At 34.2% G+C, this 25,966-nt stretch overlaps 2 protein-coding genes across 8 annotated transcripts in view; one reads left to right on the forward strand and one right to left on the reverse strand.

Annotated features, from left to right (window-relative positions):
* Positions 1-25,966, forward strand: part of XRCC3 (X-ray repair cross complementing 3) — a 38,309-nt gene that overhangs the window by 8,320 nt on the left and 4,023 nt on the right. For 2 of the 3 annotated variants that reach the window (XM_034418553.3, XM_034418552.3), the window contains one exon: positions 544-3,081. The exons of the other annotated variant lie outside the window; for it this stretch is intronic. In XM_034418553.3, the coding sequence (XP_034274444.2) occupies positions 544-793 (250 nt within the window). In that variant the 3' untranslated portion in view covers positions 794-3,081. Of the gene's footprint in view, positions 1-543; positions 3,082-25,966 lie in introns of those variants that run through there. 3 annotated transcript variants of the gene reach the window in all.
* The window catches only part of KLC1 (kinesin light chain 1), a 42,930-nt gene continuing 21,040 nt past the window's right edge, over positions 4,077-25,966 (reverse strand). Inside the window, exons 10-16 of one of the 5 annotated variants that reach the window (XM_034418538.3) lie at positions 25,325-25,374; positions 25,159-25,226; positions 23,241-23,349; positions 21,734-21,868; positions 15,686-15,804; positions 11,275-11,341; positions 8,271-9,211 (exon numbers count right to left, since the gene is read on the reverse strand). In XM_034418538.3, the coding sequence (XP_034274429.1) occupies positions 9,146-9,211; positions 11,275-11,341; positions 15,686-15,804; positions 21,734-21,868; positions 23,241-23,349; positions 25,159-25,226; positions 25,325-25,374 (614 nt within the window). In that variant the 3' untranslated portion in view covers positions 8,271-9,145. Of the gene's footprint in view, positions 9,212-11,274; positions 11,342-15,685; positions 17,342-21,706; positions 21,869-23,240; positions 23,350-25,158; positions 25,227-25,324; positions 25,375-25,966 lie in introns of all 5 variants that reach the window. The other 4 variants (XM_034418537.3, XR_015728395.1, XM_087871946.1 and 1 more) reach the window with 4 other exon arrangements.

Genomic DNA, 25,966 nt, shown 5'->3' on the forward strand with positions numbered 1-25,966 from the left:
TTCATGCGAAACACCCCCCACCCACCCTCTGCTTCTGGCACGCGATGGCAAAAAGGTTAGCTATCACTGGACTAGTGCATTAATATTTAAAGAGTTCAACAAAATTGCCTTAGATAAGGGGTGTCAAACTTGCATTGTCATGTGACGTATCGGGACTTTTTTCCTTCACTAAACCGGGCATGGGCATGGCCAGCGCATGACACATCCGGCCCACGGGCTGCGAGTTTGACTGCCCTGCCTTAGATCAAACCAAATCATTAATTCATTTATTCCAGGATTATGTAAATTTTGGGCTGTGGGGAGCTGCACGTTTCTGGAACAACAAAAAATAGATTTAACAATGGAATTTAAATGCAATAGTTAAATGAATACTATTTATTTCCTCTGTGTTTAATAAGATTTCTTTTATTGCAAATGCAATTTGTAAAAACTGCTGCAGGGTTTCCATGAGCCTAGCCCAAGAAATCAATTTAAAAAACAAGCTTACTTCCCCCTAGTTCAAATTGAGTAGAATATTTTGTAATTGCAGGCTTTGTGTTTCAGCTGCTCAGCCAGGACTGTTGTTCCAGCACTGGGAATAACTTGGTCTAATCAGCTGTTGATGAGATTGATGGTGTGTCGTACTGTAAACCAAGCACTGACTGGTGGAGAAACGCTCTATAGTAAAAGTGAACTCCGAATGTTAAGAATTATTTTTGCGCCTCATTTGCCCCAGCATTTTTGCTACTATACTGTAAATTTGGAAGGTGTAAAAGGAATCAGGAAAATCAGTCATGCTTATGAAGAAACATAAAACAGTATTTTTTAATCATTTTTCAGTATAAAATGGAGTTAATATATTAAAAATCCCCAATCTGTTCCTGCGATTGTATCATCCTATTTATCTATTGCATTATCCTGTCTGCTCAGCAAAGTGCCTGCTCAGTAAAATTCTTGTATTATTTGATCTGGACTGTGTTCTCAGAATTATAGCAAACAATAATTTGAACTCTAGTTTAAACTACAAAAATAGAATAACAAAACTTCAGTTTCTAAAAGAATCCCCTTTAGCAGTATAAAACAGATATATTACAAACATCTGATAAAATAATTTTGAACCAAAAAACCTTTGAAGGTTAAACTGTATTTCTAGAAAGGAAGTTATTTGCTGTTAGCAATTACATTTGCGTGTATTTAACACAGGATTAACATGCTGTAATAACAGTGCTTAGGCTTAATTAATAACTTAAGAGATCCATTTAAACATGCTGTATTCTTAAAATCAGGGTAGACGATTAATGGTGCGATGCAGCTTACTAGCATGGCTGGGGAATTCTTTTCCTGGAGAGATTTAGTTGGGTCCTATGTTTACCTTTAAGATGAGAAAACTGAAAATGTCTTTTTTTAACTTTTTTGCTGTTTTAACTTATGAAGAAATATTTATATTTATATTCTGCCTGTGCACTAAATGTAAATATGGAAATATAACTTCCATTGCAGTCTCTACACGGGAAAAAATAATTTGATTTTCTAGATTTCTAAAAATATAAAATACAGAGAACAAAGAACCCCAAGAGATGAAACTAGATAAAGTCCTCATGTCCCCAATCTTAGGGGGAAAAGATAATAAAATTTAAATGTCCATATCTATTTATTATTTATTTAAATGATTCATGTGGCTGCCCAACTTGCAAATAGCAATTCTGGGGAGCTTATACATGGCTAAAAACATTTTAAAAACACTTCACAGTAGACGTTAATTAAGGCCAAATCCCAACCGATTCAAATTAGAAGTCATTTCAGAATGAGCTTATCCAGCATTGGCTCAGTGCCCGGGAGAAAAACAACTTGTCAAAGTCTGATGGAAAGCCAACAGATTTGGGATAATCAAAATCTGATGGGAATGAAATTCCATACAGCTGATGTTGTAACATAGAAGACAAACTTTCTAAATCCTGATAGATGACACTATTTCATTAGAAGGACTTGAAATATCCATACATACCTCTGTTGGATTTCATGGGATGAGCAGAGACAGCCTGTTGATTAAACTTCACTTATGGTATTCTCATATCATTGTCAAATATTGTGCCTATATACTTGTTTGTTATACACTTTCTCCAACATCATATTTTGGGATATGTTTTTCCTAAATGCTGTAATTGATTTCTGCAGTTGCCTGAAGAAGTTTCTCAATGCAATTTATAGATGATTAAATAGAAAGTATTCCTTCACTTTGTTTTTGTGTCTAGAAATATTTTATTATACTATATTTAAACAAAGATTCCCATTATCGGAGGAAATCCTGTTCAAATAATATTTAGTCTAGTTGATCTTATTCATTAAAACATCTTCAGATCACAAAGTTTTGGTTAGCATATTGCATGCTTTCTAGTAAATTATGAAATTACTCTATACGCTCTGTTTTAATACAGCAGCTTTTTGTGGCCACACTTTATTCAAGGATAGAAAATCCTGGACTCTTTATTTGTCCAAATAAAGCATTTGCCCTGCCAATAAATTTTCTCTGTAGGAATACATGGGACTTTTTTCTTTCCTAATAATCTATACACTATTAATTAAGCTTTTCTTTAAGCTTAAAGCTTTTAAGTTTTTGTTAATACCATATAGCAATTTGCATGTACTTTAAATCATGATTAACAGTAAAAATAATCATCAAAAAGCTAGGTAAATACTAAAATAGATGATAGTAATAACATTTTAACATACTGTGAACAAATGTTGAGTACCACAGCAGCAATGGAGAATCTTAGATTTTCATTTATACAGAATCTTTTTTTAATTATGTCAGAAATGTCTGGAAAATATCTGGTGGGAGTGTTTTGTCTCCATCATGATTGGAAGAATTAAGTGATACAACTTTTATTAGATTCCATTTTAAGCAGACTGCAGAATTCAATTATTTTACTACACAAATTTAGATGACCATTTGGTTAAATAACTAAAGATGAAGGTTATTTAAGTTTACAATGCAAACATTCAGCTTTCCTAATATATACTATGTTTACTTACTTTACAGGCTTATTAAAAATTGAGAATATGTTTAGAAACTTTCCAAATAATAAAATACACTTGACTTTGGCTGGATTGTTTTCCTGAAAATATTTAATTCCATGTCTTATCATGTTGTCTTAAGTTTCTATCTTACTGAAATACCATAACTTCACAGAGCGATGACCTGAAGATAAAATAAACAGTTCAAATTAAACAAAAACATGCCCTTGTCTCTAAGGCAATATTCTTCAGGATATTTAAGACAATACCACCCTCTCCCAATTCAATGCTACATTTTTAAGGAAAAAACTTGTTCTCCACGGAGAAACAGGTAGCATTACTCAAGATTGTACATTTGTAGGATAAATTTATTTCATAAATTCCTCAAACGTTCATTTGAAATGTGAATCTTTACACAATAATCTTGAAGCACAAGTTGTTTTTTAGGTACACAGAAGTTGGGGATGAAGCCCTCTGTAGAGAATTATGCAAAGTAATGGATTGGATATAGCAGCATATCATGTATATACAGGGTGGATTCTATGAGGTAATGGGGTGAAATTACAAAAATGATGGTTTGAAAGAACAAGGAGAGAATATTCTGTGAACATAGTTATTTTCTAAGACAATGTTTTAAGATGTTTGGACTTCCAACTCCCAGAATTCATAGCTGGTTTCTATGTGGTAACTCATGATGTCCATAAAGCGAATCCCCGCTTTTAACAGTCCTTTTTTGTGACAGTTGTTAAGCAAATGCAGTGATTGTTAATGAACCAATGATTCACCACAGGTACAGTTTTGCCAAAACCCAGAAGTAAATGCTGGTTTTCAGCAAATTTTGTAAAACATGATCACAGAACAATGCAAATGGCTGTACAGCTGGCCTGGTTTTGAGTGCGCAAGTGCAGTCGTGTGGCCATGGGGGGAGCACAATTTTGGAACTTCAAATTTGGATTGAAGTACCCCCCTCCTCGGTCTGTTGGGACTTCCAATGGTTGCTAAGCAACTAGTGTTGAGGACTAACTGTAAACATTTCATGCACAGAACATTTCCGCCCCTTTAATAAAGAAATCACATTTATGTAGCTCTGTTTGATTCTTTATTTTTACACTTTGAGAGTAACAAGAAAGCTGAAACAAATACTTCACAACTCTGTAACAGATTAAAACAAAAGAGACACCATGCTATACACTTCTGAAGAAAGTCTGCTTCTTTAGACTAAGGCAAATATTTTTGCTCTAACATCCATTTAAGAATTAAAATAGATTAAGGAAATTATTGTGGAAAATTGAAAATATGCTTTTCTAATTAAAAAAACAGACTTTGTGACTTTTAAAAGAGCCAATTTTTTACTTTTGCAGATTAATTGATCATGCATTATTTCTTCCTATAAGAATAAAATTCCTCATTAGAACAGTTGTTTTAAAGAGTAAATGCAATTTTTAAAAATAAAATATGGAGAATCAAATCTAAAAGACTGATTTAGCCCATTTCCATTTTAATATTTTCCAGTGTTAAAACTATACTATTTAGAACAGAGGTGTCAAACTCGCAACATCATGGCTGCGACACGTGACTTATCTGGATTTTTTCCCCCTTTGCTAAACCGGGCGGGGGCGGAGCCAACACATGATGCATCTGGCCCACAGGCCACAAGTTTGACACTCCTGATATAGAACTACAGGTAGTCTTCAACTTACAACCCAAATTTTCTGTTGTTAAGGGAGACAGTTGTTAAGTGAATTTTGTCCCATTAACACCCTTTCCTGCCACAGTTAAGTTAGTAACACGGTTGTGAAATGAATCTGGCTTCCCCATTGACTTTGCTTGCCAGAAGGTCGCAAAAGATAATCACATGACCCTGGAACACTACAACCATCATAAATGTGAGTCAGTTGCCACAAGTCTGAATTTTGATGACCATGGAGATGCTGCCAAAGTTGTGTAAAAAACTGCTGTTGTAACTGAACTGTCATTAAATGAACTGTTGTAAGTCGAGGACTACCTATACAATTTATTTCCTTTTTTAAACTGCTACTTTGTTGATTTTTCTCTGATTATGGTATCCTTAAGTGCTCTGAAGCGAGTTTCGAAAGGGTACATGAATTACTCCATTTCAGCAGTTTAGCTGAATATCGTGCCATTACACAATAGCCCCATCAGTGCTGCCATACATAAAGTGCACAGATGAAATGCCATTAGTTACATCCAGTTTTGCAGTAAGTCATACATACAAGGTACAAAAACTAATTAATTTACTATTTGAAGCCATAGAACTGCACATTGATAATTACACACGGATTAAGAATTACAGTAATATGTTTTTAAAAGTAAATTTTTTCTGATTTAATTTTGAGATATACAATAATGAAATAAAGTTTCATATTTTTAAAAGGGAATATTCATAACTTCAACAAAATATAAACACGTTCTGGTAAAATATTTTTTACATTAATTTATGTTACAAGTATGTATTTTGTACTTCAGCAGATTTCATAGTAGCAGAGTTCAGTGGGAAAATTGACCTTGTTAACAAATTGGTGTATTTCAACATTGTAAACAAATTCAGTAAAACACTACACAATCTGTTTCAGAAATATATATAATAAAAATACTTAATTTTCCATAATCGGTGGAATTACAAGTTTAACACAAAACATCTTTTAGCCAGCTGATTTAACATTGTTAAATCTAAAATGCATTCCTGCTTGCAAAGAGGGATATCTGTAGTAAATATTATCTGAATTGTTTTCCATGAAGCATTTTCGAATCAAGGCAAGTGTTCTAAATCACCATGTTAACAAAATAACAAAGTTAGAAGGGACCTTGGAAGTCTTCTAGTCCAACCCCAATGTTTCTTTCAAAGACTTGTATTGAGGCTAACTATATTCTTGAGCATCCTAAATGGATATAGGAACATCTATTAAAGATGTAGCTTAATAGTAAACTCTATTTAATATTGCAACTTATTTTATTTATTTTATAAGACAAATAAAATTGTGACTTAGGTACTAATGAACAGTATCGTCTAAGAAAATATATAATGTAATGGGCAATTTAGATTATCACCATCACATACGATTTTAAAATTAAAGAAACTAAAAAGAAAAAATCTATCTGAATAATGCTGCTGCCAAGACACTTAATGTGCAGATGTCAGATAGATTAATATTGCAACTGAGAATTCAATTCACAGCTGTTTTACTTAGAACCCGAGTTGTGAGAAATGGCAATCTTCCTAACAGGAAGAACCCACATAGCTCCTGCTCATGCTACCATCCCTTTGTTTCACTTGGATGCCTCAAACTTACAGTTATGAGGTCTAAAAGGGATTCACTGATAGATGTGGACTTAATTGGATGGCCCTGTTGTTTCCAGAGGTACATTTTAAAGACAGGATTAAATAATTTATGAAGAAGAAGCATACTTGATAGGGAAGGAATCATGTTTAGAGATTATACAAAACACAGATTGTTGCTTAAACTACTTCTGAGAGTGGAAAAAGCCCTTTATAATAGGAGGTTTTGCTGGTGAGGACTCAGTTCTTCAAATAGGTACAACAGATGCACAAAGAGAAAGAGTTATTTCTGCACCAAATACAAGATTCTAATGAAATGAATGGTATGTGATTTATTTTTTCACAATACTCACTTAAATTAATGAAAGGCTAAGCTATCATGAACTGGAAATATATAGTAACTGTTTCTGTAACATTGCTGAAGATAAGATATACTATATCCATAATTTCCTCAATAGTATATCAGTAGAGTGATAGTTTATCACAACTGCCCATCGCACAGCATGGCCCAGCCATAGGTTTGTGTATATCCACTTTTCTAATCAAATGAACTGAGTAAACTGCTTCAAAGAAAAGAATCAGGTAAATTTTTTCTCTCATTTCTTATTCACAGATAGATCCATAATAAGCAAGGCAGGATAGTCAGATAACTAAGAACCAAGTTTAGCACAGTTATACAGATTAGCCACAAATATTTATTTCCCATGTGAGAGTATTAGTATTTTAGGTCATTCGCTTATTCATAATACATGACATACTAGATTTTCCTCTAAAAATAAATCTTCCTATAATTTCCAGAATTTTAAATCTAGATGACCTGAGAATTCTGAGAATTTATTTCATCTCATCTGGAGGACATAAAGTAACAATAACAAAGTAACAATATTCATAAATTCTACTGGACAGATCAAAATTTTAGTCCCACCAAATGAAGACAGCTGTTATGGTTCATTCCTCTAAGCCTACTACTATACTTTGTTATAAGATCAAAACAAGATGGCATTAAAGGGCTGCCCCCCTTCAACTTTTTGGCAGCATATATTTTCAACTTTCATTTAAGCTGTATGCATGCAAGAGGTAATTTTATAACAATATAAAGCTAAATATGAATATTCACTTTAAAAAAATGTTATTAAACACAAAGGACAATGTAACTCACAACCATGTTACCATACAGAAGAACATTTTATTTATGTATCTTTTTCTTAAGAAAAAGGAAAAATTGTTAAAAATAAGGGAGACTAGTATTATTTTAATAACCTAACCATTTCATTCCAAAGAGCTTTAAATTTTATGCCCTTATTCTCAAAAGTATATTGAATAAGGCATATTTATAGTCCACTTTGAGTAACAGACTGAAATTGTATTAAAATATACCACCAATGTAATGTAAAGCCTTTTCAGACAGGAATGCCAAATACAACAACTTAAAAATGGAGTCATTGTATCTTACTTTTTGGTTTTTGATTTCTTTATATTTGCTTTCTAAAGTCGGTTCAGAATTTTAGAATTTAACTAAGATGATTAAGAACAATATAACCAACTCAATTGTGAACCAGCAAGTATAATTCACTGAGATTTACAAATGATATGCAATGTTCTCACAAAACCTCTACATAGTCAGCAGCATTGACCAGAGCTCAGTTCTCATTTAAAGACTGGACTGATGTAGCTTCACCACAAATCTTGTTACATGTAATTTTTATAAAACTAGAATATATTCCTTTTAGTGCTTTAACCTCTGCAGTTCACATTAACATTGATTGTACTGCAAGAAAGTAAGCAAAATGAATTTAGCTTGGTTATTCCTACTGGCCAGAGATTTAATTTTCTTGGTATACAATCATGACTTGCACACATTTCCTACTTCCTGCTTGCAAATAATAGTATTGCAAAATGGAAACAGATAAACATCCTTTCTTATCTAGTCCCCTGAGAAGAGAAAGACTTTATCACCCAAAGGAGTAATAAACCAATGGAAGATTGAAAAAGTTGCCACTAATAGGCTTTTTTATTGTGACAAATTTCTTATGAGACCCTCTTGCAAGCCACAACTTCACAGTACAGTACTTATTTTTCCCCTTTCTCACTCCAAACTGAAATAGAAGTCAGATTCAAGCTGCAGTACGTACTTATAATTCTGGATTGAGAAAAAAAGGAGTGTTCTGTGTGAAAAGACTGAAAACCTGATGGGTTTAGCTTATTCTGCTTTTCTCTTCCACATTAAAGTAAACTGCACCATTTTCATTAATTTTTAGACTGAAGAAAGCCACAATTAATTGGCTATTGTCATTTTCAAGAGGTGTCAAAGTTATTCCATTCTAATTAACCAGTATCTTGCCCTCAGATTTAAAATCTGAATGTCATAAGCTACATGACAATTTTCATATCTGCAATATATAATGTGTACAAAGTCCTTATTCCTTACAGCGATGAACTTAATGTAAATCTTATTCTAGCAAATGCATACATAGTTAATAATGGATGCTCCTGTAACAGTTTTAAAACAGCACGTTGAGGAAAGCTTTTGCATTTTTTGTATTTCAGTTCCTTTTATATTTTGTGGGCATATTTTCCTCTGCTTATGAATACAGCTATACAGCTATCTGTAACACAACTCCAAATTGCTAGTAACAATGCAATAAACTTAGCATGCTTCAGAAAGAAGCTAATCACTAACTCTAGGATTCTTTAAAATGCCAGTTATTTTAAGAGAGCCTAGAAATAGTCCATTCTGTTATGTCTTTAACCTAGAAAGTGCTAAAAAGATCATAATGGGGATCCCATTATTATATGAATCTCAGTGCTTCATGATTCATACGAACATTTTTAGCTAGCATCTGTTCCAGAACCTCAGTGGGCCAAATCAGTGTGACTGACACTCTTAGCTCTTGAATCTGTCAGACAATTAGTTCGTCCCTGCATAGGAAAGAGAACAGAAAGAGTTTATATACAGTTCTAAACTATGCAATCAGTCATTTAAAAATACAAACTCCGAATGAACAAAATGCAAAATAAAAAATGTAGTACTGTTTACCTAAAATTAGTTTTAGGATCTTAACTGAATTTCAAGATTGTTCAGCACACTTTCAATTAACTAGATAGGCTTTATTCCAACATGCAACAAGTGCATTTTGTAGCTTTATCAGTGCCTGATTCAGTTCCTTAAAGAGGAATCCAAAAAGCTCCAAATTAAAGTACCTTTTTCTGCCACAAGCATAAAATTTGAAGCATTTACTTCTGTTCCCAAACTGTGGTTATCTGAAGAACACATTTTCAGTCAAATCATTCTTTATTAGACAAAGTAGCCATCTGTACTATCAGATGTTTTTTTATCATGCTTGTTTTAGGAAGTGAGCAATTAAAAAGAATATGTTTCTAAGATAGCATGTGAACATAAAAGATCTTCAGAATCTTCAGAGTTTTTTCAGAATTTAAGATATCTTGGAAGTTTTAAAAAATCCTAAATTCTACAATTTACATTGACTGATAAAGAGTTATGCCACAAGATACTGAACTCATGAAAATACAGCAACTTCAGCAAACAAGAAAAAAATACAATGTTGCATCCTGAAAATGCTAAGAGCTATTGATAAAATGCACACTAAGTATCATATATTTATATTATAAAAATAGAACCATTTTACATTTTTTTCATATCCATCCTATTTAAATATTTAGCCTTACAACCGTATTAATACAAATGTCTCACAAACTGAAGACTTTATCCCTCCAACTACTTTTATTAACCTTTGTTATTATATTCCATAAGATGTTGGCAGCATTTATAAATAGTGCTTAATTACTTTGGGTATTTTATTTTGAGCTTTATACGAATGCAAGAATATTTCAGACAACTGGAACTACCCATGTATAGGTTTTTACTCTCCTGGTGTTACGCATTAGTATTGAAACACCTGCTATATTGTCAACTATGTTAGTGAAAATTATAGGGTTAGTTAACAGCCACAACGTAACACTGGTCATTTAAACAAGACTATTAAATCAAACATGGACAAATATTAAGACATGTGAAAGAGAATCTTCATGCAGACATTATTAAAATGTGACTGAGTTAATATTTTGAGATCTCATTTTTCCCCACAGAAGATTGTAGCACTACCCAATGATTTTCATTAGCAAATACTATGTAGAAATTGAACTTTGAAAAAACAATCTTTATAAAAAGTATTGGTTGGAGTTTGAAAATATTTTTGCCAGTGTAAATCTTCCTGTGATTACTCAGGGGCACAATTTATTTTTATTTATCACCCCTTGGGACAGATTAAAGTTGCTCTAGAGCGGGGTGTCAAACTCACGTCGTCACGTGATGTATCAGGACTTCCCCCCCCTTTGTTAAACCAGGTGGGGGCGGGGCCAGCATGTGATGCATCTGGCCCGTGGGCAGCGAGTTTGACACCCCTGCTCTAGAGAGTAAAGCAAGCTTATAGCCAATTATCTTTATCATAGTCTCCAGATAGCTTCATTCATACAACATTTATGACTTTCTCTCTTCACTACAAAAAACATACATAGACAGATGCAAGAAATGCAAATCCACAACCCAAGAAGACACGTTCAGTTACACAACACCTGATTGTAGTCTGAACTGCATGGTTTTGTCACCTCATTAGCTATCTGTATGAAAGACTTATTGTTTCTATTGACAACACTGGAATTTGTGCCCTAAAATATTCAGAGAATAGAAAGAGCAATGAATTAGCAGCAGTCAACAGTATATAAAAGGGTAAAACTGCAAATGTTGATGGCCATTTTAAATAAAATTGTTGGGCCTACATACTAGAAGCTTTGAAATAGATTGTTGCAGTGTTATGACATAAAATTAGGAATGAAACACTATCAAACTTAGTTCCATGTCTGAGTTTGGGTTTTCATATGCCCAAATTCGTCATTTTACCTATAGCTATTTTAAGCCCTGCCAGTAAGGTCTAGTTGCATAAGAATATTATAGGGCTTCTTACTTGAAAATGATCTTCAGTTGTTTTGCCACCCACGTTAAGAACATTCATTGAACTGGCACGCTTCATGCTGGACAGTGAACATGCAATGATAAACCAATCAGAAGAGCTGAAAATGGAAAGCTCTGAATACACAAAACATATATAACAAGAAAATAACTCCTACACTAATAACACTCTTATGACTGAAAGAAATACAATTTAGTATACACACATTTTCCTATATTTATCACAAAAGATCATAAAATGTAAGATTTTTTAAAGTGCCATTTTATTAACAATTAAATTCTTTTATTCTTAACTGGTCAATTCCACCATAGAGCTTCTAAAACTCAAACTGTATAAACCACCATACTGGTTTTAAATTATTATTATTTTAAAGGTAGATATAGTACTACCGGTATATACATTTTTTTTTTTAAAAAAATCCTTTAGTTAAGAACATGTCATTCACTCTTGGTAACTGAATGGGCAAACAATAGCCCATCTTGACTTGTCCCTTAATAGCTTTAATTTAAATTAAATAATTTAAATTATTGGTTTTTAGAGATTCTCTTTTCTGGAGATAGTTTCTCTGATCAGGATTGCAGATTGTAGAATATAATACATATAAGGCATTGTCAAAATTCTGCCTTAATATTCTAACATTAGCCAATTGATATCCACAATCTGCAGAGATATGGTAGCAAATCTTACTGTATTAAACAATGTAATCAACTCTTAAGCTCCAGAGGATGTTATTATCATATTTAGCTGTAACAATGCATATAAAACCTTGTAGAATTTCCATGATATATTCCAAGATTTATTGAACAATTATCCTACACTGAACTATAGCTATAATAATTTAGGGGCTTCTAAAATTTTAGAGGGTTTATCCTTAAAGATTTAAAACCAAGTAGCATAATACACAAATTACTATTTTTCTATACTCTTGGTGTGCTCAGCACAGCAAACATTTGCACTAATTCTAAATGAAGTAAATGTAGGCAAAACCTGGACATATGCCAGCTTGGATTCTTATGAACCTTTAAGGTCTAAAACAGTAAAGTTGGGTGACTAATTAAACTTGGATGTTTTGGGATGAAAAACTTGAAAGAGTTGACTATTACTACCCAGTCAGTTTTCAGTAATCATTTGATAAGTTATAAGGTAAGGGTTTTTTTAACAGTTTAACAGAAATTTGCAATGGTTTATTCCCTGCGCTGGCAAGGTCAGATTGTGGTGGCTGAAATTACTTGGTTTTATAGATTTGTGTTGTGAGTAAAGCAAGTGTATATCAGTAGACAGGCACACCGTATCTTTTGGCACAGATTAGCCAAAAGACAGCCCCAGCAACTCACCTATGCATTCCTAATGGTAAGTAGTACCATTAATATAACAAGCCTTGGAAATTCAAGCAAATTTATTATAAACTAAGGTATACAAAATAAGAAATATTTACACTGTATTAGTGCCAACAATAACAATATATTTCCGCATATCCAAGAACTTCAATGCATGCATATTAAAATACAGGTGTTATCAACATAAAGCAGTAAGTCATGCAATATTTACATGTTATTTATTTATTTATATATACTGTTAAACACATATTGTTAATCTAAAAATGGTTAACACAGCACAGATATGAACATCTGAATTTATCAGCTATTAAATGAGAATTATCCACAGATGACACTGAAACATTAAATAATCAATTTGACTTCATACCCATGGTGATATAAATTTGTTTTGCAATACAAGTAGTAGTACAGTATATGACCATTGCAAATACGGGAAATCTTTGACAAGACAACATCTGGTTTTTACGTGTTTCAAAATTTCCTTCTGCATTAGAATCTGCAACCAGGTCGTGATACTGTTATTCTTGCAGCACCATTTCTTCAAGTATAAACCAATAAAGTACAGAAAATAAATCCTGAGGATTTTAACTAATATCAGCACTAGATAGCCCACTAAAGACAGGGCTGTGTAAAACAGGAGTGTGTAAGGGCTGAGACTGAAGAGAAGGACATTAGCATCAAGAGGCCTACCAGTTAATTTAGAGAGGTAGGAGGAAGAAGCCTAGAATGTTATTTTATGGCTGTAGAGTACAGATGTACACAGTTTGTGACTTCTTTGCACTGCACTGGAAAATCACTGTTTATGGCTTCTTGTCCGTAATAAAAAATTAAATCTAAGTCAATTTGATCTGAACATATTCTGCCTAGTGGAGGCTAGAATTGAATAAAGGAAAACCTATTATTTACTGCTGGGTGTTAATTTGATTTCCTTAAGCGTGTTCACTAAACCATTGGCCCCAAGTTCTAAATTGGAGGTAGGTAGTGGTGTAGATTGTTCTATAAAAATAAAAAACAAATCCAACCCTAAAAATTGACATTACGGGCCAATGTTTTACTGATCACGCATAAATATCATCATGGACAGATACCACTTCAAATGAGATACTAGTTAGAGGTTAAACTATACAACAGTTTGTATTAAATAAAAGCAGGTCGGAATCTTGTTATTCTTCTAGTTGGGCTAATTCCCATTTGCAGCAGCATTCAAGGTGTCATACATGTTTTGAACCTATGGATTTATGATTCATAAACAGCAGTTTTCCAAGAGTGTAAACCTCTTAAGACAGGCTGTCAAAAGCAGTTTGTGATACTGCTCTGAGACCTGCTATTTTGAATCTAAAAATCATCATGGCCATTTATATAAAAGTTTTAAATTGTTTCTTGACTCTTAGCATAATAATCATATTTAAGGAATGCAGCAGGATGAAAGTAATATAGGAACAAAAAGTAATAATAAAAATAAAAGTAATCTTCATTTATTTCCTTTTCCCCATATCCAATACTATTCAAAAAACTAATAGGTTTTTCACTCTTACAGATTTATCAGAAAAAATGATCTCAAATGAATAGAAATAGCAGATCTCAGTGAAAATAAGAGCACTTAAATAATACTGTTATTTAACAATATTTTATAGAATGTATATTTTCAGAACAAAGTGGGTTGCTCTTTGGAAAGCAATGAAAGTAATTAAGTATTTTTTTATTTGTAAATCAAGCTTTTTTTAAAAAGTGATGAAAGCATATGCTAATACAACATTTTAAAGCAATATAAAAGACCTGCAAAATGTATACAAATTTTTAAGTTGTTTTTTACTCAAAGACAAAGAGAAAAGGCTGGTTTTAGAAAAAAAAAATACTGTTGAAAGAAACAAAAGGCACGTTTAAGTATATTTTAAGGAAAGAAGTAGGTGGCTTTGGAAATATTTTGCTATTATTTATTGACTGAAAATCTAGTAGTTCAGAGAAAAAGTATCCCCAAAACCTATTATCAATAGCCTAAATACTGAAATACTCCAAACTAGAAAGTGACAGAAATAGAAAAGATTATGGGATAAAGGCCCTGATGGTTACAAACAAAGTAAAAAGATAATCACAAGCAGAAGCAACCATGTTTACTGTAGCAAAAAAAAGAATCACATCTGACTAGATGCTTTCCTTGTTAAAAGAAAGACTTTCATTTCCTTTATTACTGTTACCTTTTTGTCAAAGCACCATAGATAGAAATAGATTGGTTTCTATATTTCAAACAAGATTGTCTCCATTGTTTTTACTGAAAATGGCATTGCGTAACTTTTTGTAACAATTAATAATACTTTCATGTAATAAAATCTGTAAAAGTTTATTTACTTAGATCTGGAAACAACACTCTATCTCTCTCTTTCTCTAACTATATCTATATCTATATATCTATATCTGTGTGTGTGTGTGTGTACTGATGATATTGGTACCAAGTATATCTTTTATTCATTACAAGGACTGGATAAAGAATTTCAGTCCATTTTAATATAACAATAGTTTATTCGCAGGAATTCTAGACAAAGTAGATGAAACAGCTTTTATTAGTATGTGAGAATTACATGTTTACATGTTTATTCAATGTAAACAGGTACCCAATTAAATAGATCTGTACAGATTCAATAACCTAGTTTGATTAGATATTATATATATACATGCATCAATTTCTCATGTACCAATTAAATCTTAATAACTTTTTCAGAATAAATTAAAAGGCTTGTATTTTGTTACTAAGGAGAACCTGCTGAAATTCCAGCCAAGTGCATTAGTCATTCTATGTGGGATAACAGAGCAGTCAATTCTTGAACTAGTCATTTATATAATATCAAAATTTTTACAAAGCCATAATACTGTTTACAATCAAATTAAGGGCAAACTTTTTACAACTGTTTATGACCAACTTTCAACAACATCCTGTGTACTGCATTTTTTGTGCGAACTGCTTCCTGATTAAACTCTGGTGCATTCGCACAGCAGATAAACCCATTACACAGCAAGATAGGTTTAGGCATAATTCAATTCCCATGTGTTGCAACACATCTAGAAATAATTACCCAGGACTTTCTCGTGAACTTCCTCCCTTCAGTTTTCTAACCAGCTTCTCACTGCTGCGTCTAATTGAAGCACGAAGTTTGCTAAAGGAACCACTGCGTTTTAATGATCCAGTGCCATCCTGAAAAAAATGAGCACGTTTAAAACCGCAGAATCATTCATCCTTTGTCAGAGTTTAGCAATCACAACACCAATTGGTTATGTTCTGCTGTCATTGAAGTTATAAGAAAGTATCTCAATTTCAAACAAAATTTAACAAAAAGTTATTCTTAACAGATAGAGTGGATAATCTCCAAGATCACTTTGAATCTTAATTCTAGAATTCTGTGATAATGGCTCTGAAATTAACAGATTAAAAATAAGTACACAGCATATTATCGGGGGTGCATCACTTTAACTTAATCATGATGACAAGTTATCCAAGAATTACAATTCTCATACATTTCAATGAAACAAGTTTTGGTAGATAGTTTTAATAAGATAAAATGTTTTAATTATCTGAACACTTAATTGCTCATTTCCACTGAAACTAAATGGACGTGTATCAAAACAGTATAGGTAAAGGCAATTCCTTGCACAATAGCCAACATTTCTATTAGCAGCATAGACATCTAACCCACTACTGCATTCTATGCAAGCCATGATGCAGTAATAAGAATACAACAAAAGCCCACCACCAAGCAGTAGCATTATAGTAACAGCTGAGTGAGCAAGATTTTATTGAGGCTCAATCTCATTTGACTCATACGTAGCAAGCAGATATTAAGAAGAGAAGCATATGAGAGCACAAAACATTTTAAATTCTTGCACTTTAACCTTAACAGTATTCTTGAAAGTTAAGATGCAAGGCCATAATTTTACAATAATATATTTGGTGACATGTTACTTCATTTTCCAGAAGACCAGTTTACATGGTGAAATATTTGTTAACTTTATTCTCTAAGTAACTTGTTTATGCTTTATTTCAAGTTACTAATACCTTGCCGTTTTTGGAAAATAAATCTTTCCATACACAAAAGGTCAGAAAGTACTACGCAGAAGACAGAGACAGACATCAGTTGGACTGAGTTTATTAGACAAATACACAAAGTCACCCATCACCAAGATTAGTAGAGAAAAGCGTAATTGCATTTTCACATGAATACTAAACAGCACTGCTACTTTTGAATAAGCATTAAGTCAAGACATCTATATTGATGTTAAGCCCTGTTATAAGTCTAAATACAATGTAAGTATGTGCCTTACAATTTGAGGTTTTTTAACTAATTACTTTGTCAAAGTAACTAACCTTCATGCCATTTTAATTTTTTGTGTAATAGCTTAAACTATCTTTCATTATAGTGAAACATCTACTTATGAATTTTCATTCTTAGTTTTGTTAACTCATCTGTTACACAGCAAATGGATATTAAGACTACATTCTAGAAGACTACATATCTGGCAAAGCGACACATATACAAGAGAAAGATCCCCTGTCCCAAATGTAAGAGACACCAGCACTGAAGAAGTGGCCATTTTTACAGGAAGTATAGCTGTGACAAAGATCTTAAGGGATTGCTAAATACACAGCAGTCAGTAGTGGAGAGAAGTTAGAGCTTGAAGATGGTGTACGCCCGTCATGCAGGAGACAGTATTAGAGTCAGAAAAGGCATCTAGGCCTGTCGGACAGAAATGGAGAGAGAAAAAGCTGGATGAAACTGTTGTGGAGAAAGTTCAACAGTTTTCAGTTTCAAGCTTGTTAATACTTGTTAACAGTATTTCTAGGTCACATGAAATATTATGTGAATTGCTCCATATATATACTTAGCAGAGAGGGGGGAAATTGAATATTTTTAAAATGAAAATAAAAGCCTTTAAGCAGGCCTTTGTCTTCTGTTGCAAAACTCATAGCATTCGCATGCTGAAAGAATCAGAATCATCCTGTGAATATAACAAATATAATTGAGAATATATAGATTTTATAGCCAATGAATTTCCATTAAAAATACACATCAGCCAAAGTCAAAAGGGACCAAAAAACCTTTTAAAAAAACCAGAACAAGGTAGAATAATTTAATTTTTAGATACTATGAACAATACCAATGGGAATAAACGTGCTCATAATAAATGCATCAATATTCCAAAACTTAATTATACTGTTAAATTAACAAAGCAAGCGTCCAGTCCTTTACATTAAAAAAATAGAAGAAATGGCAAGAGTTTTGCAACGATAAATTGCCTAAACAGAAGAATACTGTAAGATTTGAAAGATACCTGTTGAAATACTTGTATTGTGGCCTCAACCTTTCTTTGAATAAATACTATTTATCAATTCCTTCTTTTTTGTTCCTTCGATTAACTGTTTTCCACCTAGATTGCAAGGAGGGAAGTATGACAGTTCTAAATTTACACCAACCTCATATTTATTAGTAAGATCCAATGAGATTGGCCTGCCTTTATCTTAAACATCTAATGAAAACCTAGGCAAATTTCAGGCCTGACAAATCTGTGTGTATTTAATTAAACAGTAAAGCATCAGGGGCTTATAATTAAGGCTTAGGTTACCTTTGATGACAAAGTCAACCTAAACACTTGTTTTCCGTATCAGAATTGAACCCCTCCAGAGTCACCTCAGCGAGATGGGTAGTATACAAGTTTCATAAATAACAATAAGTTTACAACCACAATTTATGTTCGCAATTTATTTTTATGGGATAAAAATAAATAAATACATAAATTTATGCATGTTTTCTCCCAAGCTTTGATTGTTAAAGCACTTTTGAGGGAGAGGAAATGATTATAAAATAACAAAAAATACTGAAGATTAGAAAACTATAATCCCTGAGGAGGATCCCAACAGTTATACACATGGAGCTAAATTAGCACATTTATTCATATTGGTAGACTTTCCAAAACTATGACAGCACAGGAGCAATACTGTATGTTAAATATTTAAAGTTTTAAAGTAACATTTTTTTTGTATTTATTGTTTAAAATACTGCCTTGACCACTTCTACAACGAAGAATGTTGTAAGAATATGGTGTAAGAATGAATAAAACATCCTGAAGCATTACTGTCTAGGTAGGATAACCAGCCCTTCTTTTTTAAAAAAATATAAAGATAACATCTATTTTTAATCAAGAGGCTGTTCTGAAAGATTTTAAATTTTTGTACCTTCTATTCAGAATATATAAATATACAGTATACTGTATCCCAATAAACATTTGAAATCTATTTCCATTGCAATTACTTGCCTTCAGTCCCTTGAGGACTTCTAGGAACAAGTGGCAGACTGAAGATGGCTCAGCGAAAAGCGGAGCTAAAATTTGCTGCTAAGAACAGGTAGCTATCAAGTAGATCAGCTCCTTTGACCTTCTCTTTACTGAGATATTAAAGTGAGTTGGGAATGCAAAAGAGAGAGGCTGAAAATCCCTATTGTATTAAATTTCCGAATTTCAATATCACAAACTGCTAAGATTATTTTAAAGATGACTTTTCAGGCAAAGATAACATTTTAAAACAATGAAAAATGATTAATACTCTTAGAGAAGAATCTCAAATTTAGCAGTGTTTTATAAGAATATGAAGGATATGTTTAAATTACAGCTACATTTGACATGATTTAAATCTGGTTTACTCAACCCTAAAGACCACATATTATTCAAAGCAGATATTTCCATTTTAAAGGAAGTCATTTATTGATCAGAATATTTTAAAATATGGACTATTTGTGATCTAGAAATACTGTTTATTTCCTTGAATGCTCGATCAATTGCAAATCTGCATATATCTTAATAAAAAGTAAAACACATGCAAACAGTGCATCTTCCTGCACTTGAAAACTAAAGGCATGCCAAGCAGAGGGAAAAAAAACAGGGAAGAGTACAGTACACAGTTCTAATTCCAACAGGAAAAATAAAAGAATAATGTAGTAATGGTGTTTCTATTATATGCTGATTGACTGTCTTAGCACTGTTAATACTAAATTAGAAAGAAAGTCAAAGAAAAGTCAAAGACAAAGATGAGCAGGAAAAAAAGTCAAAGAAGAAGGGAATAAAATAGAGCTACACAACTTTTGGGGCTCTAAAATTGAGGCAACATTTTAGAACAACAGAAGAAATCTCTGAAAAATATCCACTATTGAAACTAATCTACACTTCCAAATGCAAGATGAATTGCTATTGATTTCAAATGTATTATAAAAACAAAATTATCATGATGCGCTTATGATGAACAATAATACTATCTGCTCAGGGTATCCAGTTAAAAATCAAAGCTAGAAAACTATCTGCTGCTACAACAAGCAAGAATCATTATAACAATGATAAAATTATCAGACAAATAAAAAAACAGGTTCAATTATTTAAGAACAATACTGGCTTTAGAAAATGCTTTTTGTTTTAACTTCTATGGCTCACGATTTGCATTACCCAATGGGAATAGATGGCATGAGATAAAAAAAGAAAGTTTTTTTCTAAAAATGCAAGACTTCCCTGGTGTTTGGAAGCAGTAATTTATCCAGCTGTAGAGCCATATTTTATTTTTGCATTCTAGTGCCATGAAGTTTCAGAAATGTTGAATGCAGAAGTAGATTCTGCAGCACACCTCACAACATACAGGTGGTCCTAGACTTACGACCGTTACTTGGGACTGGAATTTCTGTCATTAAGGAATGCAATCGAAAAGTACAATGTCATGTGGCCACATCACTTAGCAACAGCAATCCTGGCAGTCGTCATTGAAGTTGTTAAGTGAATCCCACTGGTGAATAAGCGAGGACCCACTTAGATCTAAACTATTCCTGTTGTTCCCTCCCCATCCTGAGCTCCAGTAAGTTAAGGGAGCCTTCCTATCTCCTTTCCATCTCTGCCTTTGGCCGCTTTGCCCAGCAGCACTCTTTGGCAGCAGCAGCAGCACAAAAAAGAGGCCCAAGGCCTTCAGCAGTCTCAGTCAGCCATCACTACTCCTGGATCCCTAGTTCAGTGTCAGCACTGCCAGCAACATGGAGTGCCACCTTAAGCCCCACACTTGCAGCCAATTAGAGCCACAGCACAAAGTCCCAGCCACCACCACTGCCCTGCATTCTGCAAGTCCTGCCACACCCAGCTGATCTTCACTGTCTTCTTCTCACTGCTGATAAGGCAGGCCCAACCTGGCTATAGGTGAGGCAGCTGCTGACTATGCCAGACCTTCATCCAAAGGCCACTCATGTCATTCTCTAAATCATGTGTACTCTTCTCACAATGCTTCAGAAATCTTCTGAGGCCTTCCAAAGTGAGTCCTATCTGCGGAATGGTGTGAGTAGACTTGGTGTGGCTGGCTGAGGCTAAAGACCCTGAGCCTATTTTAGCTCCACCACTATCACCATTATCACCACCACCGCCACCAAAGAGGCCACTTTGTATAAGATGACCAAAAGGACAAATAACAGGTGGGGGGCAGAAAGGAAAGTGAGGAGAGCTGAAGAACCAATGCAATCGTAAGTACAGCCAAGTTACCAAGCACCCAAATTTTAATCACATGACCAAACTAGTTGTTCAGCACCACTGTAACTTTAAACGATGAAGCTGAATGAATGTTTATTAAATGAGGACTACCTGTATGGAAAAACCCAGTGGATTTCATTTATAAAGAAGTTATTTTCACTTTGTTTTCACAATTTAGTGTCTTGGGGTTTTTTTTCCTTTTTTCCTTTTATATCATTCCATCTGAATTTACAGCAGTGTTTGTTTCCTGAATCAGCAAACTTTTTAAGTGATAAAGAATACAAGCATGTGACTGTCATACTTTGCTTCCACTAAAAAAAAAACATTAGCTTGATTTAGGCGGTGTATTAACTAGGACATTCAATCAGCATTCAAGCATGCACAGCAAGATCCAAATATTAATTCCTAGATTTTCCTCATTTGAGTATTTTCCAATTGATTTTAAAATATAAAAAGCAGGATTTTTCTTTTACTCAAATCTGCAGATGAATATAAACCAAGAATAAGTTATAACACCAACAGAATAAAAACTTGACTGCACTGTGTACTGTACTCACCCCATTCCATTCTAAGCTCATACTCACTTCCTCTCCTCCATCAGGTCCACTCTCATACTTTACCACGTCAATATTAAGGCTCTCGCGGCTTTGCCTTCTCTCTATACTTTCTGGATCATTGAGTACTTCAGCAACTTTTTGTTTGTGAACATTGTCAAGTCCCTATTACAACAAGGGGAAGACAAAATAAACATCAGTGAGGAGCTTTTCAAATCACTCCACCTTAATGAATTCACAATAAATGAAGATTAGAAAATTCTTTTATAGTTTCCAAGATTCTATATTTATCCCCAGGGTAGCTTTAAATATGCTTTACTAGGATCTGTGTACTAAAATTCCTTCCTTGATTTTGTTCAACTTGTTAGGGCTTGACACTGGAGCAAGTCAGATTTGGTTGTGTCTCTTTCAATCATACGGAATGCACAATGGATGGCTCACCCAGGAGTCCCTCTCAATCTCTAAGCAGCCACTAAATAAGCATCATACTCTAACACATGGGTTTACCTAGAATCCACATGGGTTTACCTAGTCCATGCAGCCAATATACATTAGAACAGGATTCATCCACATGGCCTACCTTCAACAAGTATGGCCAGTAACAGTGTTGCTGGACTCCAGGCCTAACCCAGCTGGCTCACAATAGGTCGTGCTTGCCCTGAGGTATCGTGTACTCAAAGAACAAGCAATACAGTGTACAGAGCATGAAACTGGTGCTCAGGCTGAAGGCCCGTTCTTCTCCAGCCAAAGTCGTCATGCCATGAATTGTCTGACTGTTTTGCTGGTTAGGTGTGTGTACTCCATACAACTTTTAATCTTTCTTGTCAATGTTGAAATATGAAAAATCTATATGCAGTAACTTTCTTTTTCAAAGATAGTTTGAAAGCTCCATAATCAACAAGGCAAAGAAAGAGAGCTCATAGCTGAATAAAACTAACTGTTATCAATGTAGTTTAAATTTGTCTCCAATATCTACGCAGATCACCTTGGTTTGTTGTTGTTGCTTTTGGGTTTTCTGGGTGCATCTGAAAAGCAAGATTCCTGGACGGCTCTTGCAAGGTTTTTTTTACTTTGGTGCTGTCACTGATCATTTGTCCTTGTTTTCTATACACTGCTACATTCTCTAGTGACCTTTGTTTATTGATTTAGAGACCGGTATTCATTTAAAAATGTAGAAAGGACTCCTTTATGGTCGGCCTCCTAAGCTCCTATGTATGCAAACTGTGATCCTGCGCGTCACTGATTAAACAGAGGTGCTTAGACAGATACTGAATGGTCATTTGTCAAAGATGCTAGCAGTGGATTCTTGTACTGGGCACAGACTTGTAGTCAGTGGTGCATTTTGCTGCAAAGATATCTTTGAACTTGTTGGTTTGGTCCGTTTATGGCAGGTTTTCTTTAGTATTGCATGCAATAAAGGAATACATATCCTTTGTTCCTAAATTTCTTTCTTCTGCTCTAAAATAATGATGATATAATATCAAAAATTTAAACACTTTAAACATTTTGAAGAACCTTTTCGTGTTATAGTACTTGCCTGTTTACGGGACCTCATTGCTGCCTCTTCTAATGTTTCAGCAGCTTCAAACTTTCCTTGACGTCTGTAAAGTGCTCCAAGATTCTTTAAAGTAGTTGTAACTGTTGGACTGTTAATTAAAAATCAAAATTATTTCTGATAGCAGTCCACAACAATCCAAGCTTGCAACAATCCTGCTTAAGACTGCATTGGAAGATTAAAAGCCCATGCTCATCTTAAGCCTAATTAGTAATAGCACTCAGACTTATATACCGCTTCACAGTGCTTTACAGCCCTCTCTAAGCAGTTTACAGAATCAGCATATTGCCCCCAACAATCTGGCTCCTCAGTTTACCAACCTTGGAAGGATGGAAGGCTGAGTCAATCTTGAGCCTGTGGGACTTGAACTGCTGAACTGCTGGCAGCCAGCAGCCAGCAGAAGTAGCCTGTAGTACTGCATTCTAACCACTGCAGCACCACAGCAGTATGTATTAAAAAATTAATAAAGTAATGGGCATTTATTTCCTAAGAGAATTGAATTTAAATACTTGCTTGTTATGGAAATGTTCATGCAGAAATCAGATTTCAGATTGTAAGTGATTTTTGGATAACATACTTGCAAAGGGCACAAATTGTTTTCATAGTTATTTTAGTCCATTTTATAGCTAGTTCTAAAGCAATAGCTTTAAAACATACAAATTGCATTATCAATTTCCCTTTATTAACTTTGTTCAGTTTTTTTTAAAGGAAAAAAAAACTGCATAAAAATATCTGATATATAATACTCTGCATTTGATTCATCATTTTTTGCTACTTGTCTCTTACAGCAAGTGTAAACATTTTTATTCCAATAAAAGAAGTAAAACCACATCTTAATAACATTTTACAAGTTCAATGCCACATCAATATTAAAAATAGGAATTATAAAAACAAAGAGCAATAGCAAAAATAACACAAACATACGAAGTGTGCTCCTTCTCTCAAGGCACAGTGGTTATGGTGCTTGTCTAGCATAACCACTTTAGGCCACAAAATGCTTTTAATTGCTATAGTAAATACATTAGCTAAAGAGCAGCACTCTGTAGCTAGTGACTGCAGAGGGCTTTGCAAAACAGCATATTCAAGCAACTCAGGAATATTCTTGAGAATGTTTAAGATTTTTCTCTAGAGTCTAAACCCGTGATGACGAACCTGTGGCACGCGCAGCCATATCGGTAGGCACGCAAGCTCAGATCTGGTGCCCTTCTGGGCCCACCAGAAGTAGGGAAACAGGCTGTTTCCTGCCTCTGGAGGACTTCGGGGGTGGGGGGTGGGGAAGGCCCATTTTTCTCTCTCCGCAGCCTCCAGAGCTTTTCTAGGATCTGGGGAGGCCCTTCTGGTGGGACCGGAAGTTGGCAAATGGGCCGTTTTCTGCCTCCGGAGGGGTGGGGAAGGCCGTTTTCGCCCTCCCCAGAGTCCTAGAAAGGCTCTGGAGACTGGGGCCTACCAAGAAAAAAACGGGCCTACCAAGCCATTGTGTGCCAGGAGCAGGGGGAGAGTCGCGTGCATGCATGGGGGCAGGCCGCATAGAATTATGGGTGTGGGCAGGCACTTGCCTGCCTCCCCACTGCTAGCATGCAATGGCAAAAAGGTTAGCCATCACTGGTCCAAACCATATTATTCAGGTGGATGGTTTTATAATTTTTGAACTGAAAATACTTTGAGATATTCTATAGAAAACATTACAGATGGAACAGCCATTTTTTCTTTGATCCAGAACACTGGAAACACTTCAAATGCTTCTGGTTTCAAGAATTTACTGCCCAAAACTGTCAAACTCCCCCACTCTCCAAGAAGAACCTAGTCCAGTGGGAACAAAAATTATTATGATTCCTTTACATTTCAGAATTCATACTATTGCTAACAGCCAAACACTACAAATGATTTGGGGAAAGTATACCTGTCAACTTTGCAAGCTTTGTACCAGCCTCCATATTCACCAAATATCATGCCATCTTTTTGTTTTCCCTAAAGTGAGAGCAATATATTAAGAAGCAGAAAAATGGAATATAAATTAACAACCACATATTTATTTATACATTCATTTCTGTTCTTTAATTCCTTACCTTGCATTCTTCTCTCTCCTCAGCGTGCATCCAAATCGGTTTGTTTTCATCTATGTAAAAGTAAAATATTGAATTGTGAAATAAAATTACCACCATTCCAGAATAATGATTAAGGAAACATTTTATAACTACAGTTGTGCTCATACGTTTGCATACCCTGGCAGAATTTATGATTTCTTGGCCATTTTTCAGAGAATATGAATGATAACACAAAAACTTTTCTTTCACTCATGGTTAGTGTTTGGCTGAAGCCATTTATTTGGGTAGTTTCTGTGTCATTATGATTGAAAAAGAATAAACACAGTTGATTGATAATAAATGGCTTCAGCCAAACACTAATCACGAGCGAAAGAAAGGTTTTCATGTTATCATTCATATTCTCTGAAAAATGGCCAGGAAATTATAAATTCTGTCAGGGTATGTAAAGTTATGAGCACAACTGTATATAGAGAAATCTATCCTAGACTCTTCTAGTTTCTAAAACATGTTGGTCAGTGTTAACTAGTAGCTCTTACTTCTATTGTTGTAAAGATTACCCAATTCTATCTTTTTTAAAATAAGGTAAATGCCACAGAAAGTTATCTCATCCCATTGTGTCAAAATGCATCTATCTTCCTAGACATTGTGAAAAAAGGACCTATT

The sequence above is a fragment of the Pantherophis guttatus genome, chromosome 1 (genome assembly GCF_059756535.1).
Source record: "Pantherophis guttatus breed Tessera chromosome 1, ASM5975653v1, whole genome shotgun sequence".
Lineage (NCBI taxonomy): Eukaryota > Metazoa > Chordata > Lepidosauria > Squamata > Colubridae > Pantherophis > Pantherophis guttatus.